This window comes from Camelus ferus, chromosome 11, assembly GCF_009834535.1.
Source record: "Camelus ferus isolate YT-003-E chromosome 11, BCGSAC_Cfer_1.0, whole genome shotgun sequence".
NCBI lineage: Eukaryota > Metazoa > Chordata > Mammalia > Artiodactyla > Camelidae > Camelus > Camelus ferus.
The window spans coordinates 48,772,872-48,792,801 of record NC_045706.1 but is presented as its reverse complement, the minus strand read 5'-3'; the positions used below and the strand labels follow the sequence as shown (position 1 = coordinate 48,792,801).

At 32.5% G+C, this 19,930-nt stretch overlaps 1 protein-coding gene across 7 annotated transcripts in view; it reads left to right on the top strand.

Moving 5' to 3' along the window:
- Nucleotides 1-19,930, top strand: part of HERC4 (HECT and RLD domain containing E3 ubiquitin protein ligase 4) — a 130,023-nt gene that overhangs the window by 1,993 nt on the left and 108,100 nt on the right. For 6 of the 7 annotated variants that reach the window (XR_004323983.1, XM_032491506.1, XM_032491503.1 and 3 more), the window contains exon 2: nucleotides 305-609. Coding sequence is in view for 6 of the 7 variants with exons in the window: in XM_032491506.1 (XP_032347397.1) it covers nucleotides 384-609 (226 nt within the window). In the remaining variant the exon portion in view is untranslated. Of the gene's footprint in view, nucleotides 1-304; nucleotides 610-5,066; nucleotides 5,200-19,930 lie in introns of those variants that run through there. The other variant, XM_032491507.1, reaches the window with a different exon arrangement.

Below are 19,930 nucleotides of genomic sequence, written 5' to 3'. Positions count from 1 at the left end.
AAAGAAAAATTTCTTCAAGGTACTTAATATTTCAGTTAGTCTATCATAACAGAGTCAAAACTAGTTAATATTTTAAATTTTTCAGAGAATAGTGAAGAGATGTATTTTCTCTAAACATTTCTATGTGATATATTTTAAAATACACAAGTGATTTTTTTTTGAAATTGAATGATAACTTAGGTAGCCTATTACAAACTAGATTTTATGTTTATTACATAGTGATTATTGTAGCCTAGCACCTGAAAGAGCAGTTATACTTCATGTTTCCTTTGAAGTCATATTAACTTTTTTTCTATCTTCTCAGACATAGGGATACCTCCAACTTTCCAGTGTTTCAGAAAGGAGTTTTTTGTTGAAACTGGAAGACCAAAAGAATTACAAACATGTTGTGCTGGGGAAATGCATCTTTTGGACAGCTAGGTTTGGGTGGAATTGATGAAGAAATTGTACTAGAGCCCAGAAAAAGTGACTTTTTTATAAATAAAAAGGTCCGAGATGTAGGATGTGGACTCAGACATACTGTATTTGTTCTGGATGATGGAACAGTGTACACATGTGGATGTAATGATCTAGGACAGCTAGGTCATGAAAAATCCAGAAAGAAACCAGGTAAGTTGAACATGTTTTTGTTTTCTATTTCTAGTAATTATATCATTTAAATTTGAAATAGCAAACAGTTTTTCTAGTCTTAAACTCATATATATATATATTTTATCAATTTTTAAAAGCAAACTAGAAGTTAAATACACCTTTTACATTTGCATGCTTCTAAGTACTTCATTATTTTGTGGTTTCTTTTTTTAACTACTGCTATTCCCTTATTGTTTGAAGCTGTGGTTTCAGAACATAATTATGGTGATATAAAATAATAGAGAAAACCAGTCTGCAGTGTGTAGATCTTCTTTGGTACTGAGTATGTAGGTATAGAATATACAGTATGTAGGTCCTCTTTTATAAGTGCTGTTCAGCCACCCTGGGCAGATTTTAAATGCATAATTTACTGTGTTGTTCTTCATACAGCAGAAAGGGAAAAAAATTAAGATGAAAGCTTTTGGCTTACACTTAGTTGCTTAAAATATATCTTAATTTTTCATGTGTTCTCCCTATTGTATTTTAAATACATGATTTTATTTAGTTTGAAGTATCTTTTATTCCCCTGGTCTCCTACTTTCAAGTAGTAACACTGGCTATTTAAAGTTTTGTGTCTGAGGTGTCCTGATTGTGTGGTAGCCATACAAGCCAAATTTAAAATCATTTGTAGGGTAATGAGAATTTTGAGGAATTTGGTCACATTTTATGTTCTGTTTTCCTGGATATACATATTTTAAAATCTGATTTTACCACACTTAGAAAAACTGTTATGTAAATTTTGCTTTTAATTACAACTAGAAGTTAATTCTTAAGATGGTAAATTTAGATAAGACTGTAGCTGTACTAATTTACAGTTTCTTTTAACAGTGATGATACTTAAGTATTTTCTGTGGCAGTTATTTTTCTTTACCACATCATTATTTAAGTGGTTTCTATTGTTAGTCTACTTCTGAAAGGTTAACGTAGGTATAAAATATTAAGGTATTAAATTAAGGCATGTTACTCATTTTTCATACCATCTCACCACCATGTCAGACTTCACTTTTCTAGCTTGTAAATACTGTATAGGTTTCATCTTTTCTTTGTTGTTAGGCTTTTAATCTCTTTTCTTCTGTCTTAATTTGTATTTTAACTTTTTTGGATGAATGGTAGTGATATTTACTTAATACAGTAGGTTTAATTATTGCAAAACTCAAGGTAAATCGTGGCTTTCTTGTATTCTACCTCATAAAGAATATTTATGGAATCTTGGCAGATTTTCATAATCTTAGGCATTGAAGTTATCATGTTAGACATGAATGGTAAGTTACTGTTATATTTATTATCATTGCTTCAGAGGCAGATGGATCCTTTACCTTTTTTGCTTAGCTTGGAATGCTGCCTCAGGTTGAGATTTTCATGGTATTGGGGCTGTAACTATTCCTATACTTAACATGCCCCACAGAAATAACTGAACATATCTCTATATTGCTTTAGTAATATCTGAGAGGCTACAGCGCAAATAGAAAGTACAAAGCTAGCACATAGAAATCGCCAGTATAGTTACTAAAATTTACTAAGATTTAAATTTTTTTTAATGTTACTAAAAACCTGTTCTGTGTCTAGGACAAGGGTGGGAGATGCTGTGCACTAATAGTATAATGATTATAGTGCCTGGAACAGCTTTTAACTCTATAGGCGAGATTCTGAGAAACTTAACTAGCCAGGAAAGGCTTCTTTGTGGTCATGTTGACATTGTGATTATTGCATTGTGGCATTTATATCACTCTGTTGATTCATCCTGGAAGCATTACTTGGCAATTTAAAGTTGGGAGGGTGGGTTTACCTAACTTTTGATACTTCTTTAGGATTGCCTTATTGTCCAGAGTACGTTACAGTTTACGGAATAGAAAAATGAAAGACATAAACTTTGTCTTTGAAAAATTGGGAGCCTGGGTTGGGCATTAAGGCATACATAAATGAAATAACCGGAGAGAATTGAAATTTGAAATGACATGGTATGCATTTAAAGACTAGGAATTTTAAATGATGGGAAATGTCATTGTGGGATAGAATTAAATATTTCTGGGAGAAAGTGAAGTCTTAAGTTTAATCCAATCACTGATCACATAAATAGCCAGAAAATACATCTGGAGCTGAAATAGTTTTATCAGAAGGGATCTTCATCCTGAGAAAAACTTTTTATTTCTTAAAGTCGGGTTTAGTGATGTATTGAAGTGTACCTAGGTTACAGAGGTAGGAGAAAGTGAAAGTTCAAAAGCAAGTAGTTGCTTTGATAGGGACTTCACCTTTTTAACCTCAGGTTTGATTTAAGGTGATTGAGTGGAAAATTTTAATAATGTTTTAACTAAAATTATTTGTTTGGAGTAATTCCTTAATGATTTAAAGGTACTCCTTCCCCAGTCATTTTTTAAATTTGTTTGAGGAATGAATTAAAAGATAAGGATTCATTCTTCTTTAATTGGTTTTTAAATCTTCTGGTAACTGAGTCTGATTGAATTTTAGGACCACATAATAAACATATTTCACTTCATCGGAGCTTTAAACTTTTGTCATAAAGAAAACAAGCAGAAAGGAGAGGGCCAAGAGTTGTTTTCTTACAGAGATTGGCTTTATAAACATGCTAAATATTTTGTTATAAGGAGTAGAAGAGAGAGAGGTGGCCTCATTCATTAAGGATAAGCTATTCTTCAGAGTCCTGATCATCTATCAGAAGACTCAGCCGTACAGTGTATTAAATAGTTCTGACCTGTGGCCTATTGAGAGAAGTTTCCATTCTGGACATTTTAGTAACCACATGAGAATGTTTCACTGATTTCCTTTATTATACCAAGGTGCAGATAATGTTTATGTTCATCTTTGTTCTCCTGTATATGTATACCCCTGGCTATCACTAGCTTTTTCTGTTTTCCAAAGAAGTGAACATCTATTTCGCTTTCATGTATGTATTTCTCCTTCATAAGATTTTTTTGAACTTTTTTTTAAATCTAAAGGCTCTCAGTTTTTTCTTTAATTCATAGCTAACAGGTAAATAGTATATTTAATCTTCAAAATGCTAGGCCAGACTGTCTAAATGAATTGTTAGTTTTATTCTTACACTTCCTTCCAAATTTACTTCTGAAGATTTTAAGATAACATTTAGGAAGTGAATTGTCTTAGTAAAATCATTTACTCACTGTGTATCCAGTCATAGGTATAATTTGGTGACCATGGTCCTAAACATATGTTTTACACATCTGTTTCCATTTGTTTCATGTTAGAAACATTATTAAACTGTTTTGTTTATAATTTGCAAATAACGTCCTACACTCCTGTTAAACATTACTGTTTTAATAGCTTTTTATGGTATACAAAGTTCTTTCAAATAGATTATATATCTCATTTAATCCTCACAACAGTCTTACATGTCAGCTAGGGCAGGTGTTATAGTCCCCCTTTTTCAGATGAGGAAACTGAAGTTAAAAGAGATTAAGAGACTAACAATCACCAGACTAGCAAATATCAAGAGATCACTCTAAATATTGTGGTTTTATCTTTATCCCACAAAGTTTTTCCCCTGCCATATTTAAAAGACAGAGGAATGTTTATTCACCTAGGAGGAAACTAGTTTCCATCATTATTTTAATGTAATTCTAAGGGTTTAAAAAATAATCTCTTAAAAATTACTGTTTTATAATTAAGGTTGTACAATGGTGACATCATATTTTATTATCCCTCCTCAGCCCCTTCCCTGTGCATAAATTCAAAAAGAAGCCATTTTAGAAACCATATAAGGCAGTTGAGAGTATCAACATGAACTGAAAAATCAAAAATATATATTTTATTCTAGAACTGAAGACTAACTTGATTAGCAAAGCCAGTAGTAAAGTTTGAGAGGTATTATAGAATTTATTATAGCTTATGCTCAGCTCTTCTACAGAAGATATGAAGATTATGAGCGTTGATTCTGTTTTCTGTATCCCAAAATGGTAATTTCTACTGTTGGTCATTCCAGTAAAAATATTTTGGTCATATGGCAGTAATGATTTGCTTGCCTTTCTTGCTTCTTCATTTTCTGACCTGCTCTCTCTGTTCATAAAACACAAATCTATAAATGAACTCAATATAGTTGAAATTTTAGAGTACAGGAAAATAAATATATAAATATGGGAAATAAAATTATTCACATGAGTGGATTAAAATTACCAAATTATCCCTTGTATTTCTTATTGAGCCAAAGCATAAAGAATATCAAAGAAGTTCATTATGTTTTATAACTCCTAATTTTCACAATACCTTCTAAGGAAGAGAAAGATGTGGATGATATGAAGACTTGAAAAAATAGTTACTTGGGTCAGGAGTGGAGGCTTGCTTTGGACACTTTGAGAAAGGTTAGTGCCCAAGATTCTCAGTGTCAAGGGTAGGGAAAAAAAATTCATAATGCAAACAGATGACTACTGTTAGAGAGATGTATAATAATACTTTACTTTGTGTAGGACCCTACATCTGAGGAATTTCAAGAGCATTACACAATAACTCATGGTTCCTTTCAAAATGCTTGTGACACAATTTGCAAGAATTATCCTCATCTTAGGGGATAAATTTACGGAGAAATGGCAGCACAAGTTGGTAAGTAACTTGTCAAAACAGCAGGTGACTGGTGAACAGCTATAAATTGAATCTGAAAATTTAAGTCTACCAGTCTTCTACCTTATTCACTAAACTGTGCTTATGTTTAGAATTATTTACAGCAATATCTTCTATTTGAGGCAGATCAAATACTAATGCACAGATTGTTTTTTTGCCATTCTGTTTGATGGCCTATTGAAATGAATCATTATTTTATCAAGGTGCTTGCATTGTGGTACCACTTTGGTACTTCATTATAACTTTGTGTGGTATGAAGAATATTTAAACAAACGAACAAAACTTAACTATGGTTAACACCCAGTCTTTTCTCTTTCCTCTGTAATATATCATATTCTTACATTCCTTTGTTGTCTAATGCTATGCTGTGCTACTGTCCAAGGTCCATAGTAACTGCCAGGCACAATTGATTTGGTAGCTAACACTGGAACTTGGATTAATTATGTTGTATCAAATCTACTGTGTATTTCTATGTAGGATGTGTTGGTTTGGTGAATGCTTTATAAAACCATTAGCCCACAGAGAAGACAATAATAGTAGTAGGTGCCTAATCTGAGCAATCTAACAAATAGAGACTTCTTTAAATGATTTGGAACCAATGATTTTCTCTTTGTGTTTGGTATGTTAGTGTCTTTATCTGATTGTAAGTGAGCCATGTATTTTCCTTGAAAGAACAGGAGTATGGAAGATTTCAGTTTCTCAGTTTGAGCAGTTATTAAGGATTCTTGTTGGAAATGATAGTCTAGGTGGTCTAATTTCCATCATCTCCTTAGTATGTGTGTAGTTGTCTCTTGGTACCCATGGAGAATTGGTGGATACCAAAATCCATGGATGCTCAAGTCCCTTATATAAAATGACAGTATTTGTGTATAATCTACATTAATTTTTAATCATTTCTAGATTACTTACAATACCTAATACAATGTAAATAGTTATAAATACAATGTAAATGATATGTAAATAGTTGCTGACATGGCAAATTCAAGTTTTGCTTTTTGGAACTTTCTGAAATTTTTTTTTCCAAATACAGTTGACCCTTGAACAATGCAGGGGTTAGAGACGCTGATCCCCTACACAGTTGAAAATCCCTATACTGCTGTCTTCCCTTAAAAACAAAGGAATGGAAAATGACTCACCTCAGGGCAGGAAGCTGGAAGAGGTTGGATAGAAAAACCCTAGTTTTATGACTCCACATATTGTGATCTCTAATTGAACACAAACTTTTCACCACACTTAGTTAATTTAAAGATCCATAAAATGAAAATACAGGTGTTCTGTTTATTGAAAAAAATGTGTATAAATGGACCGTCACAGTTCAAACCCATGTTGTTCAAGGGTCAGCTGTATTTTCTATCCACATGTTGTTTGAATGCTGGGATGCAGAACTCCTGAATGTGGAGGGCCGACTATTCTTCCTGTTCCATGTCCCCAATATGTCATACTAATGTAGTGCTGTTAAAGCTTATTTCTCACAAGCCCCATATATTTTAAAAATTGCTTTGAAGAAATACAGCAAGTCTCACTTCATAGATACTTAGTTTTCCTAGGCTATAAAGCATATCAGTTACTTAGGATACATAATAAAACTAACAGAGGAAGTATATTCAGCCATTGTTACAGGGTTTCTTTGGAGTAGGGTTGTGTTAGTAAATAGAAAAGTGGGAAAAATTAATGAAAAAATCATATTAAAGAGCCCAAGGTTTATCTCTTTTCAGCTTCTATGGACTTTTTTTCCCCATGCTGATGGAATTTAAAAGGCAGTAATTATTTTTATATCTTAATGAATTGTTATAGTTGCTTTACATGCAAGAAAAATCTGTGCTGTGTATAATTGTATTATTGGGGTTAATTTTGTTAAAAGAGAAATCTCTTGAATTTTGGTCGTTCTCTTTAAACCATAATATTTTATTTACCTGGAATTACTCTTTTTTTCTTCCGTTCTGGCATGGCAGAATTTTAGTTTAGCTTTTCTTGACCATAAAGCAAACAGTCTATAATCTTTTAGTAATGTGTTTTTCACATTACTTTAAAATACCTTAATTATTTCTTTATTAATATCTAAGTTTAGTCTCATTTTATTTTTTTGTTGGATGTCCTGTTCTGAAATAACACATTTTAGTTTTTCATAGTTTTATTAAATATTCTTGGTAGAGAAATCAGGAAATACAGGAAAGTAAAAAATCAGCCATAATGCCATCATGCATAGATAATTACTATTGTCATTTGGCACTTTTTCTATACTCAATATATGTTTTTGTTTATGGACTGGGAATATGTTCTTGTTTCTCAACTCTTTTTCAGTAATAATTGAATACATTTAGTATTTCCCCTTGGTTTTAAAATATTATTTAGGGATATTGTTCATGATAATTTAACATTTCATTGTTTAAATGTACCAAAATTTCTGTTCTCCTATTTTTGGAATTTATTTCCGGATTTTTGTTGTAAGTGTAATGGTGCCATGAACATATACATCAGTTTAGTCTTTATTTGCATTTCTGTTTATTTCTTTAGGAAAAAGAACACCTAAATGAAAGTTTAAATATAAATTTTATATATTTTATATACACATATAATATATATATATTATATAAATAAACTATTATATAATATAAACTAAAATATATTCATTTGACCAGCCAAGTATAATATGATCAGTATTATTTAGAGATATAGAAAAAAGTGTGTAAATAAATAGAAATGCATGTAAAATGTGCTAAGTGTTATAAGATGCATAAACAGAGTGCTGAATAGAGGTGAATAATGGAACCCTTTGGGGTGGAGTGGATTATAGGTGAGTTTCTATGGGGAAGATAGCGTATGAGCTGGAAGGATGTATTATTGTATTTCAAGGAGGAAGAAATGAAGACTGCTTTATAGTAAAGCAGTAGGCAGATCTGAGGTCTATTAAGGGAATACTGGTCCAGCTGACTGAAATGTCTGAGAATAATGAACAGGAAGGTTAGGAAAGTAAAACTGAAGTCAGATTGTAGAGTTAATCAATTTAGGAAGCTTGAATTTAATTTGGTGGCTATCCTCTGATAGTTTGTAATGGGTATTGTCAGGTTTTTATAAAGAAGGGGAGAGTATTAGGTAAAAAAAATTAGGCTATAATGGTAGTCCTTTAAAACAAGAAGGGAGCAGCAGGTAGGTCAAGGAGAGATTGGGAGACAGAAAGAATGGACACTTTGGTAACTAGATGGATGTGAACAGTAAGGGTAAAGGGAAGAACCAGGTATGATACTAGGTTGAATCAGTAATTAACAGAAATACGGAATCCAGGAAGAGGAGTAATGTTAACTGTTTTGTTCTAGGAGAGAGAAAAGATTTGGTGGAGTGAAGTGTGTTTTGAACTTAGTATTCAGTAATCAGTAATAAATTTAGTACTGTAAGTGGGGAGAAAGATCAGGGCTAAAAGCTTGAAATGTTTTATTTTTAGTCTTGTTTCATCTTCAGTTCAAAGTAGGCTAATATTCCTAACTATAAACGTCTTGGTCCCAACCTATCAAGTAATTAATAATCTAATAACAATATTTAATTTTGTGCTTTTGGGAGACAGCTTAAAGTACCTGGTGATGTAACATCTTTGTAAATTTGAGATTACCCAAATGGTTACCTACTCTGTTTCATCTGTTTTTTAAACTTGAATTTTTACGTATAGGTAAAACATTTATTTACAAGATACCATTTTATAGCCTGAATTTTATTAATTTGCTTATTTAACTGACACAACCCTATTAGTTAACTGTCTGACTTTATGACTTCCTTCCAGATTTTACTGGAAACAAAGGTTTTGAAGTCACAAGATGCAGTCACATAGAAGTTGCTTTTGATTCCACTAATAGCTGAAATAATTGTAACTATGAATTGTATATGTGCTAGTATGTAGGCAAGAACCTCTGGGAAGTGTGCCCTCCGAGATAATGTTACTTCTGTGAAAGAGGAATGGGAGTGGGGGAAGAACAGGATAAGGCTAAAAGAGACCCTAAGGAGCAGAATTAGGAGGTTCTGAAAACAGTTGGAGGAAAGTTTAGCTGCTTTACTAAGTTATTTGAAGAAGTTTATGATTGCTTCCCACAGTTGATCCCAAGTATTTATGAATCAACCCATGTATACTTCCTGATTTCTGATCCAGGTATTGCTCAGCTATAGATTTCATAGCTAGACAGTCTAATAGGAATGAACTTCATTTACCTACACTTATCTTTTGAAGAAAATTAAGTAAAAGCCTGACCAGTTACCTCTGCATGAAATAACTGTATTTCTGCACTCATTTGGGGAGCTCAGTAAGCAACTGGGAATAGGGGGAAAGGAAACATTTAGAAGTTAGTATGACAATGTAAATGGAGAAGAAAGATAGCAACCTCATAATTGGAGAGAAACTTAATAATGAAGAATATTATTTAGAATATATTATTTAGACACTAAAATGCTGATATTTTAAAATAATAATGGTAACCATCACTGTGTGCCAGGCACTATGCTGAATCCTTTATTCATTACCCAGAAGCCCTAAATCCATGCTGCAAAGTACATATTAGTTCAGTCTTATAGGTGAGGGAAATACAACTTCAAGAGGTTAAATATAACTCTCCTAAAGTCAAAATTAACACCTAGTGGACACAGCAAAAGAAACTGTTGACAAAACAAAAAGACAACCTATTGAATAGGAGAAAATATTTGCAAATGATGTGATAAGGGGCTAATATTCAAAATATATAAACAGCTCACACATCTCAATATCAAAAAACAAACAACCCAGTTAAAAAATGAATAGAAACCAGAATAGACATTTTTCAAAGAAGACACACATTTGGCCAACAGGCACATGAAAAGATATTCCACATCATAATTTTCAGAGAAATGCAAATCAAAACCACAGTGAGATATCACCTCACACTTGTCAGAATAGCTATCATCAAAAAAAAAAAAGACCACAAATAACAGATGTTGGCAAGAATGTGGAGAAAAGAGAACCCTTGTATATTGTTGGTGGGAATGTAAATTGGTGCAGCGACTGTGGAAAACAGTATGGAGGTTCCTCAAAAATATAAAATAGAACTACTATTTTGACCCACCAGTTTCACTCCTGGGTGTATTTCTGAAAAACACACAAAATACTAATTTGAAAAGATATGTGCACCTCAATGTTCATAGCAGCGTTATTTACAATTGCTAAGATAGGAAAACAGCCTAAGTGTCCATCAGGAGATGAATGGATAAAGAAAATGTGGCATGCATGTACACACACACACAAAAACACACAAACACACAAGAATACTACTCAGCCATAAAAAGAATAAAATTTTGCCATTTGCAACAAAATGGATGTACTTGGAGGATATTATGCTTAGTGAAAAGAAAGATACTGTATAATATAAATGATATACAGTACAATGTATAAAATAAATAAGCTATAGGGATATATGGTAGAGCACAGAGAATATAGACAGTATTATAACTATAAATGGAGCATAATCTTTAAAAATTGTGAGTCACCATGTTGTACACTTGAAACTTAACATTATATTGTAAATTGTACCTCAATTAAAAAAAAAAGAAAAATCTAGTGGAAACAAGATTCAATTAGGTGTCAACATGGAAGACACCATTTACAATAGCAAGAAAAAATAAAATGACTCAGGAATAACTTAAATGTACAAGACCTGTAATATAAAGAAGACTTGAAAGGACTTAAGAGGGATACAAAAAACTTGAATAAATGGCAACCACATTTGTGGGCAGGAATACTCAACCGACATAAATTTGTCAGTTTCTGTAAAATTAATCTGTCAGTTTAATGTGATTCTAATAAAAATTCCAAATGTTTTTTTTTTTCCTGGGAACTAGTCATATGGAAAAAAATCAACCAAAGTAGCCAGGAAAACTCTGAAAAATAAGAGCAAGTTTTATACACATACACGTATATGTATAAAACTAGACATTAACATTTTAATTTTAAAGCTTTAATAGTTAAAAATCCCTCACAAATAGACATATTAAACAATAAAACAGGTTATAAAGCCGAGATATAGACAAATCAATGGAGAAAAAAAATTCAAGTTGGAGCTATTCAACAAATGATCTTGGAATAAGTAAGAACGTCATGTAGGGAATAAGGGGGCATTAATACATCACACCATGTATATATTGGATACATTCCAGATGAATCAAATATTTAAATGTAAAGGCTATAATAAGTGTTCTCAAAGAAAACATGGACTATTTTATGATTTTGGAGTGAGGAGATCTTTTCTGACTGAATTGTGAAAAGGCATAGAAAAGATAAAATACAAGAAAGTAAAAATTTAGGTAGGTAGGAAGTCACTGTAAACAAAGTTAAAAGACAAATAGAAAAATATTTGTGACTTATATTACAATCAAAATGCAAATGTCTGAGATATAAAGCACTCCTAGAAATCAATGAGAATCAGGGAAACATTCCAGTAGCAAAATGGACAAAGGGTAGGAACCGACACTTCGCAGAAAAGAGAATACAAATGAGTTTTAAACAGTGAATACTCTTTAGCCTCATTCATACTAAGAGAAATGCAGAAGACTACTCTGATGTACCATTTTTTTCACATTAGGTTAACCAAAATCCTTAAGTTTGGTAATACTCTGTGGTAAGGATGTCAGTACAAGTGTTCGTAGGTTGTTGGTGTAACTGATAAACCCTTATGAGGGTTATTTTACTAGCATGCATCAGAATTACAAGTGCATATATCCGTTTCCCAGAAAGTCCAAGAATACAGCTCTTGATTTGATAGCTACATTTGTACATAAACAAGATGAGTATTACTACAGCATTGTTTATAGTAGCAAAACGTTGAAAACAACCTTATGATAGCCTGTTGGGAAGTGGTAAAATAATTATGGTCCATCCAGTCAATGTAATGTAATGCTGTGTTGTTATGAAGAGAATGAAGGAGTTCTTTGCTTACTAATGTGGAAAGATCTCTAAGATAAATAAAAGAGCAAGGTGTAGAACATTATATAGAAAACTATATTTTAAATTAAAAAAGATAAATATACATTTTTATTTGGTCTTATAGATACATTAAGAAAAACCCTGAAAGAATATATATAGCTAATAGTATTTACTCTTGGTGCAGAGGTAAGATAAAGAGTGAGAACTAGGTTGGTGGAGGACATGGATGATGGACACAGACTTTTCACAACATACCTTTTTTAAAAAAAATAAGGTAGATAAATTATCTATTAATGTTTTTTTTTTAAATAAAAGGGTGGGCTCTGAAATTGTAGTGCTTAGCTATGTTGTTTTGGGCATATAGCTTAGCCTCTTTCTGTTAAATATTTTCTTCTGTTCAATTAGGATTATGATGTGAAGGGTGGTTGTAGGGATTGAGTGAAATATCACATGAAGTACAAAGAACAATGCCTGGTGTATGATAAGTGCTCAATAAATGTTTTCTTAAAAGAAAAAAGCCATTAATACTAAAGTAGGGATTTAATTTTAGATAAGCCTTACACTGAAGTAGGTAATATGCTGTTTCTGTTTTTGTCTTGAGATAGACAATACATTTTATTTACCACTTGAAATTTAGGCTTTTCTTCAATGGAGTGTCTTTCTACTATGTCCTAAACATGCTGACGATGAAAGTACTTTATGTTTAGTCTTCAGTTACCTTGTTAGAGTTCATGTTCAAAAATTATGCCAAAATTTCCCCAAAATGTATGTTTGTTTCACTTAGAGGTAATACTGTATTGGAACAAGATGTAAAATGAATGGGATTTCTTTATTGTCAGATTTTTAAGATACAATGATAACAAAAAAAAAAAGAGATGTCTTTTTTGTTCTTGTGAGAAGCACGTAAGTGATGGAAGTTAGATTCATCATTTATTTTCAAAAGTTTATTTAATGAAGAATAATCAGAAGATTTCTTAGTCCATTCATGCTGCTGGCAATAAAATTACTATAGTCTGGGTGACTTAAACAACAAACATAGTTCTAACTGTTCTTGAGGCTGAGGAGTCCAAGATGAAGATGCTAGCAGATTTGTTGTCTAGTGAGGACTCACTTGGTTCATGGATGGCCATCTTTTCACTGTGTCCTCAAGTGGCAGAGGGGTGAGGCAGCTCTGTGAAAGGGCACTAATCTCATTCATGAGGGCTTCACCGTTAAGACCTAGTTACCTCCCAAAACTCTCTACCTTATAATACCATTACATCGGGGATTAGAATTTCAATGTGTGAATTTTGGTGGGACACAGGCATTTGGTCTATAACAGAAGATAAAATTTGTGTACTGATATTTTGAGGAACAGACACTTAGGTAAATTCTGCTTATTCACACTTTTAAAACTGCTCCTCCCAAATGATAAGCTAATCTTTAAATTTAAAATAAATGCATTTGGCTACAGCTCTCTAGTCTTATTTTGCATTTGTAGCTATTTTAATACCAGTGTGCCTAAATTTATTTGCTTGGTATATAATTAGGCTGTTAATAAACAGGGCATCTGCTGCTTATATTGTGCTTAACCATGGGAGAAATTTATACATTAAGAAAACCAAGAAAGATAAATATACATATTTCTGATATAATAAAACTGATAAAATGTGGAGAACAAAAAAGGAACAGTTTAAATGGAAACCATTGTACTCTAAGTTAACTATCTCCATCTCTCTGAAACAAACTACAAAAACAGCTCCTCTTCCTTGTATTATTCATGCTTCTTAAATTTACTTAGGTTCAGAACTTAGATTCACCGTGGGGTCTTCTTCCTGACCTGTAGCACCAACATTGACTCAGTTGCCAAATCTTATTCTTTCCTCAGTAGCTCTCTTGTTCTGTCTTTTCATTTCTTTTGCAAATTGCTAAAAATGTGATCTTGAGCCAGGTACTTAAACCTTAGGCCTTTAGTTTCCTGTGTCTCAATCTAAAATTCTTTGTTTTTAATTCTTGTTATATCATTTCTAGTCTACGAAAACTGTGGCCATAGCTTTCTAATTGATCTCTCTGCTCCAGTCCATCCTTCTTTAATCTAAGGCATATTTCTGTTTTTGTCTCTTGAATATCACACAGATCTCCCTGGTCACTCTTGTAAGAACTCAAGTCTCATGTTTCATGCGGTATCAAGCGCAGTTACCAGGCATTCAGTAAATTAATAAGTTGCATTGCTATTATATAATTATCTGGATAAAAGTCTTCCTATTATATAATTATCTATATATAATATATTATATCCTTCCTATTATATAATTATCTGGATAAAAGTCTTTGCCACCCTGTCAGTTCCTGGAGGGTAAAAACCTTATCTAACACATCTTTGTCACTAAAGTGACAGCAATTACAATACACGCAAGAGGAACACAGGGTTGTTTATTCAATGAACACATGATTAATGTATTGGATGTGCAATAGAAAGAGAGGAAAATTATAGATAGACTCTTGTTTTGATGAGCTTGGTGGCCATCAGCTACTTTATAACCAGAATTTTAAAATTTAAAACTGTTCTAAGAATGTGTATGTTGGATATGGTATGGTAAAACAGTGTGGCCATAAGGGGAAATGAGAATGAGGCTTGGAAAAAGTTTATTATACTCTGAGAGAAAGGGGTCACTACATGCCACATAGAGCTGTCGAGGAAGACACCAGGGTAGTCAGGAGGCAAAAGATGAGCTCAGGGGAGATCTTAGGTTGTAGCCTTTATTGAGGTTTTCTTGGAAAGGCAAACTGGGCAGAATGAACAGTTTAGGATTGGCTAGTTTGATTAATTCCTCCAGGCTTTAGGGTGTAGGATTGGTTTCTTGTTTCCTGGAACCTGGTCCTGGGATGATTTAAAGTAGGGGGAAGTACTGGTTTGGTGTGTGAGAGTTAGATAAGGAGTTAGTTGGTGGTATAATCTGGATTGGTCAGTTTGCATATGGCAGGCTTATCATTGGGCAAGTTGTTATCTTTAGGAATCGACTAGCCCTGGGAGAGACTGACAAGCTCCTAACCCCATCGTGCATATGTCTGCATCAAGAATATAGAAAGTAAGAACATACAGTTAATATAATTAGTCCTGTGATCAATGGATGCCAAATATGTAAATAAAGAATCTAAGAAAACATAGAACAAAATCTCTGCCAATATATTCTGAGGGGTTCATTCTTGCTAGTCTTAGAAAGAAATTGAAGTAAAACAGCTATTTGATATTATATTTATGTTGGAGTCTTTATATTTCAACTTTACTTCTCCTTTCCTTTTCCTGGCTTCAGCAATTCCTAGCCATCCAGAAAGGACTTTACTAAAGAAAAAATATTGTAAAGCCCTAAGTATTTATATAATTTTAAGTATATTTTGAAAATAAATTATTAAAACACAATCTTGTTATTTAAGTGGTATTAACAAAAGGACAGTGCAATAAATAGGAAAATGTACCAAATAGGAAAATGTATCTTAATGCCTTTATCTATGAAGTAGGGTTGATGGTATACCTACCTCATGGTGTTTTGAGGATTAAATGAGATTAAATAAAGTGCTTAGCACAGTGCCAGGCTCATAATAAGCTCCTTATGCGCATTGTATACCTGTATGTAGATAGAATGCATAAAAGGGTATAGACTTGTCAACATCCATTATAAAGAATTTTTAGTGAGGGAGGGTGTAGCTCAGTGGTAGAGTGCATGCCTAGCATGTACAAGGTCCTGGGTTCAATCCCCAGTACCTCCACTGAATAAATAACTCTAATTACCCCCCCCAAACCCCAACAACAACAAGAAAAAAATTTTAAATCTAGTTAGTTATATCTCCATATGAACATTATTGTGAGTATCAACTAAGACATGTAAGTTACTTTATATTAATATTGATTTTATCAGGAAACTCATTAAAATGTTTTCATGACTATGAGTTGTACCATTCCAAATTTCTGTTGGTAATTATTGGTAGTAATTTTAGAGAATAAGTATTTTCATTTAACTTTTTAATGTTTTAGTTTTATTTAATTCTTAATTTTTAATAATATGTTCTATGATGATTATTAAATGCATTATGTTAGAGATCCTTTTAAAATGTCAGTAAACAATACTTTTACTTTAGGAATAGGGAAGTACATGCCTTGAATGAAGTAGCCATTTGGTTATTTGTTGTTATCTCTATAACAAAATTAGCAGTATAATTATTGAAAATTTAAAAAAAAGCATTCTGAATTATTTATTGGTGCTGTTCACTAGTTCCAAGTCTTCATCTTTTAAAAAATCAGAACCATGAAATGCATCAACTACAAATTCAGTTAAACAATTAAAGAACAACAGAAGAAGGAAAAAAAAACAGTTGTAGGTAATCAGTGTTGACAATTTTGTATTTATTTTTCCAGTCTTTTCTCTTCATATTTATTGGGGCTGTGTGTGACATATCTTTAAATAAGGATGGAATGGTACAGTAACTTTTTAACTTTATAATATAGCATCTTGTGAACATTAAATTTCTTCAGATGGATATTAAGTGCACCTTGCATTGCTCTGGTCAGAGTTTTGTGTTACTCAGGAGGGAAGAGGAAAACCAATATTTATAGCATCTAGTGAGGCATAGTAGGCAGAGAATTTTGAAATTTAAGCTCTGGCTGAATTAAACATTTACTAAGAATTTGAAGTGCTGCCTCTTAAAATCAGCTATTTAACAAAGTATATTCCTTCTGACCTCTAGTTTTGTAATTGCTATTAACACGACTGTGCTTGTTGCTATTCATAACAATATTGTTTTTTAGACCCTGATAACTTGAACGTAAAACAACAACAAAGATTTGTGTTTGTTCTCTATATAGAACATTGATAGTTGTTCAAACTCTGTTGAATTCAAGTTTTTTTAGTTAAAAATAAATATAGGAATTCATTAAACTCATATACCACATTGAGTTAAGATTAATTGTGGTCTTGGAGCATGCATGGTTGATATTTGTACTTTTATACCAGATAATCCCTGGTTTATGAATGAATTGTAGTTTTAAAAACTCAAAAAAAATGTTTTGCTCAGGGAAATACTGCTAGATAGCATAAATAGGTTTTCAGACCAAATTTTAAAACACATTATACCCAAGTATCGTACTCTATCAATAATTAACATTTAACTTTGTAGCATTATCTATAGAAAAATTCACTGGAGTTTTACATTTGTGTGTCAGAATTTATCTCCCCCTTTCACCTGTGCTGGCTTGTTTAGCTTTCTTGCCTTATCAGTTCCAGGAAGCTTAGGATAGATACTTTTGAGTAGCATTTAATTTAACTATATATCACATTTTAAATATAAACAATATTTGATTATAGCCTTCGTTTCCTAGAGAAGAGAATCTGTCACTGTAGATTAGTTGTTTCCCTAGTATTTTGATTTTGGGAAATAGACGACATTTGTTCCTGTGGTGCTTGGGATCATTTGTAAGTTGGAGATTTCATATACTTTAAAAAAAAAAAAAATCCTTTTTTTTCCTGATTACCAAAATAATACATTTCCATAACTTTTAAAAGTTATGGAAATACATGATTTAAAAAGTGGAAGCCACTTTTTTCCCTACATCGTGAAGGTGACTACTACTATTTGTTTATATTGTCATGTCTTATAAGTGTATTAAAATATATAATTCTATTCACATATACATAAAGTTCTATAGTTTGCTTTTCCATTTAATGTATTTTTATCTTTTCATGTTATACTATGTAGACATTCTTTTTAGTAGAAGCATCAATTTCTATTACCTGGATATTCCATGATTTATTTATTACCTGTTACTGGAAATAGAGTAATTTTCTATTGTTGTTTTTGTTTCCCAAAGGAAGATTCTGGGTCAGAGCACATGCATGTTTAGAATTGTAATACATATTGCCAACTTGCTCTCTAAAAAGCTTTTATTTTCCCAGTTATATTTTAAACATTGTTTAGAGAAATGTGTCTTTTCCCAATTTTGTGTGATTTATTTTTTTTCCATTTAAAAAAGTTGTTTCTCATGGAAATAATGTAATTTGAACTAGATACTTTAAATTTTCAAAATCAAGTTTATCTGTGATTGAATTATTCAGAGTAAGTTACTTCTGCAGATCACCTTTAAAACATAGGTGGTAGTACTTGGCTAACTTGACGGAATGTTTTGAACCTGAAAATATTTATTTAAGTGTATTCATTTGCTAGGCCTGCCATAACAAAGTAACACAAACTGGGTGGCTTAAGTAATAGTAAGGTGTTATATCACAGTTCTGGAGGCTAGAAATCCAAGATTAAGGTGTCAACAGCACTGATTCCTTCTGAAGGCTATGAAGGAAGGATCTATTCCATATTCCAGGCCTCTCTTTAGTGTCTGGTGGTTTGCTGGCAATATTAGGCAATCCTTCACATACCTTTCTCTTTGTGTGACCAGATTTCTTCTTTAATTAGGGCACAAGTCAGATTAGGGGCCTACCTTGCTCTTGTTCGACCTCATCTTAACTAATTACATCCTCAACCACTCTTTTTCCAAATAAGGTCACATTCTAGAGTACCAGGGATTAGGACTTTTAGCATACAGATTTTGGGGAACCCGGTTTATCCCATAACAACAAAATTTTGACATCTGTAGATGAAAGAGGATATAGAATAACAAGATAATGTTTATATTTTGGTGATGATATCTTATTGTCAGGTTTAAACCCATTTAGCAAAAGACTTTTTATGGGGGATGAGTAATTAGGTTTATTTATTTATTTATTTTTTAATGGAGGTACTGGGGATTGAACCCAGGACTTTGTGTGTGCTAAGCATGCAGTCTACCACTGAGCTATACTCTTCCCTGCGAAAGATTCTTAATAGACCATCTTATATATTTTATTTTGGTTGTCGAGGAAGAAGTGATTAGGTGTACTCTTACTAAATCAGTGTGAGTCATAGTCAGTCAGTACTCACAGAGCTTTTCATGGTCATTCCTGGACATCCATACGTGTAGAGATGCAAAGTACGTGAGTCCTCCATTGTGTACATTTCCAGCTGAGGTTCAGCAAAGCAGTGCTCTGCCTTCCTGTTTCAGCTCTTATATTGTAAATAAGTGTCTTTTTGCATTTTTTGCATTTTTGTACTTTTTGTTGGTGATTTCACTGTTTAAAATGGCCCCTGAGCATACAGCTGAGGTGCTGTCCAATGTTCCTAAGTACAAGCAGGCTGTATCACACCTGCGATACAATTTTCTTACAAGAAAATTCACTGGTGCGAGTTTACAGTGCTGTTGGCTGTGAATTCAGTGTTAGTGAATCAACAGTGTATGTATGACTGAACTATTATGCAGTACACCAGAAATTGATACAACATTGTAAACTGACTATACTTCAATTAATAAAACCCAAATATATATATTACATAAGATGTCTTTAAACAGAAACATATAAAACAAGGTAATAAATTGACTGGGTGATGAAATAAAATCAGAGGTTTGTAGCAACCTAATCTTGTATTTTCTCTAGGGGCTGTGATTCAGTATTTGCTAAATAAAGTCGCCCCGAACACTTGTAGAACTACTGCAAATAATGAGAATTGATACATTCCCAACTATATTAAAATTAAAAGACTAAAAATTACAAGTGGAACAATGATGGGGTGTCCTAGAAGGAGGGTATAATGGTGAAATGAATCATCAGTATTTAGCATCCTATCTTCATACAGTGTGCAGAGTTTTGCGTTTTCTTTTAAGAAGATGTGTAAGAAGTCTGTTTCATTGACCACAGTTGAGAATGTAAAAATGTTCATTTTCTG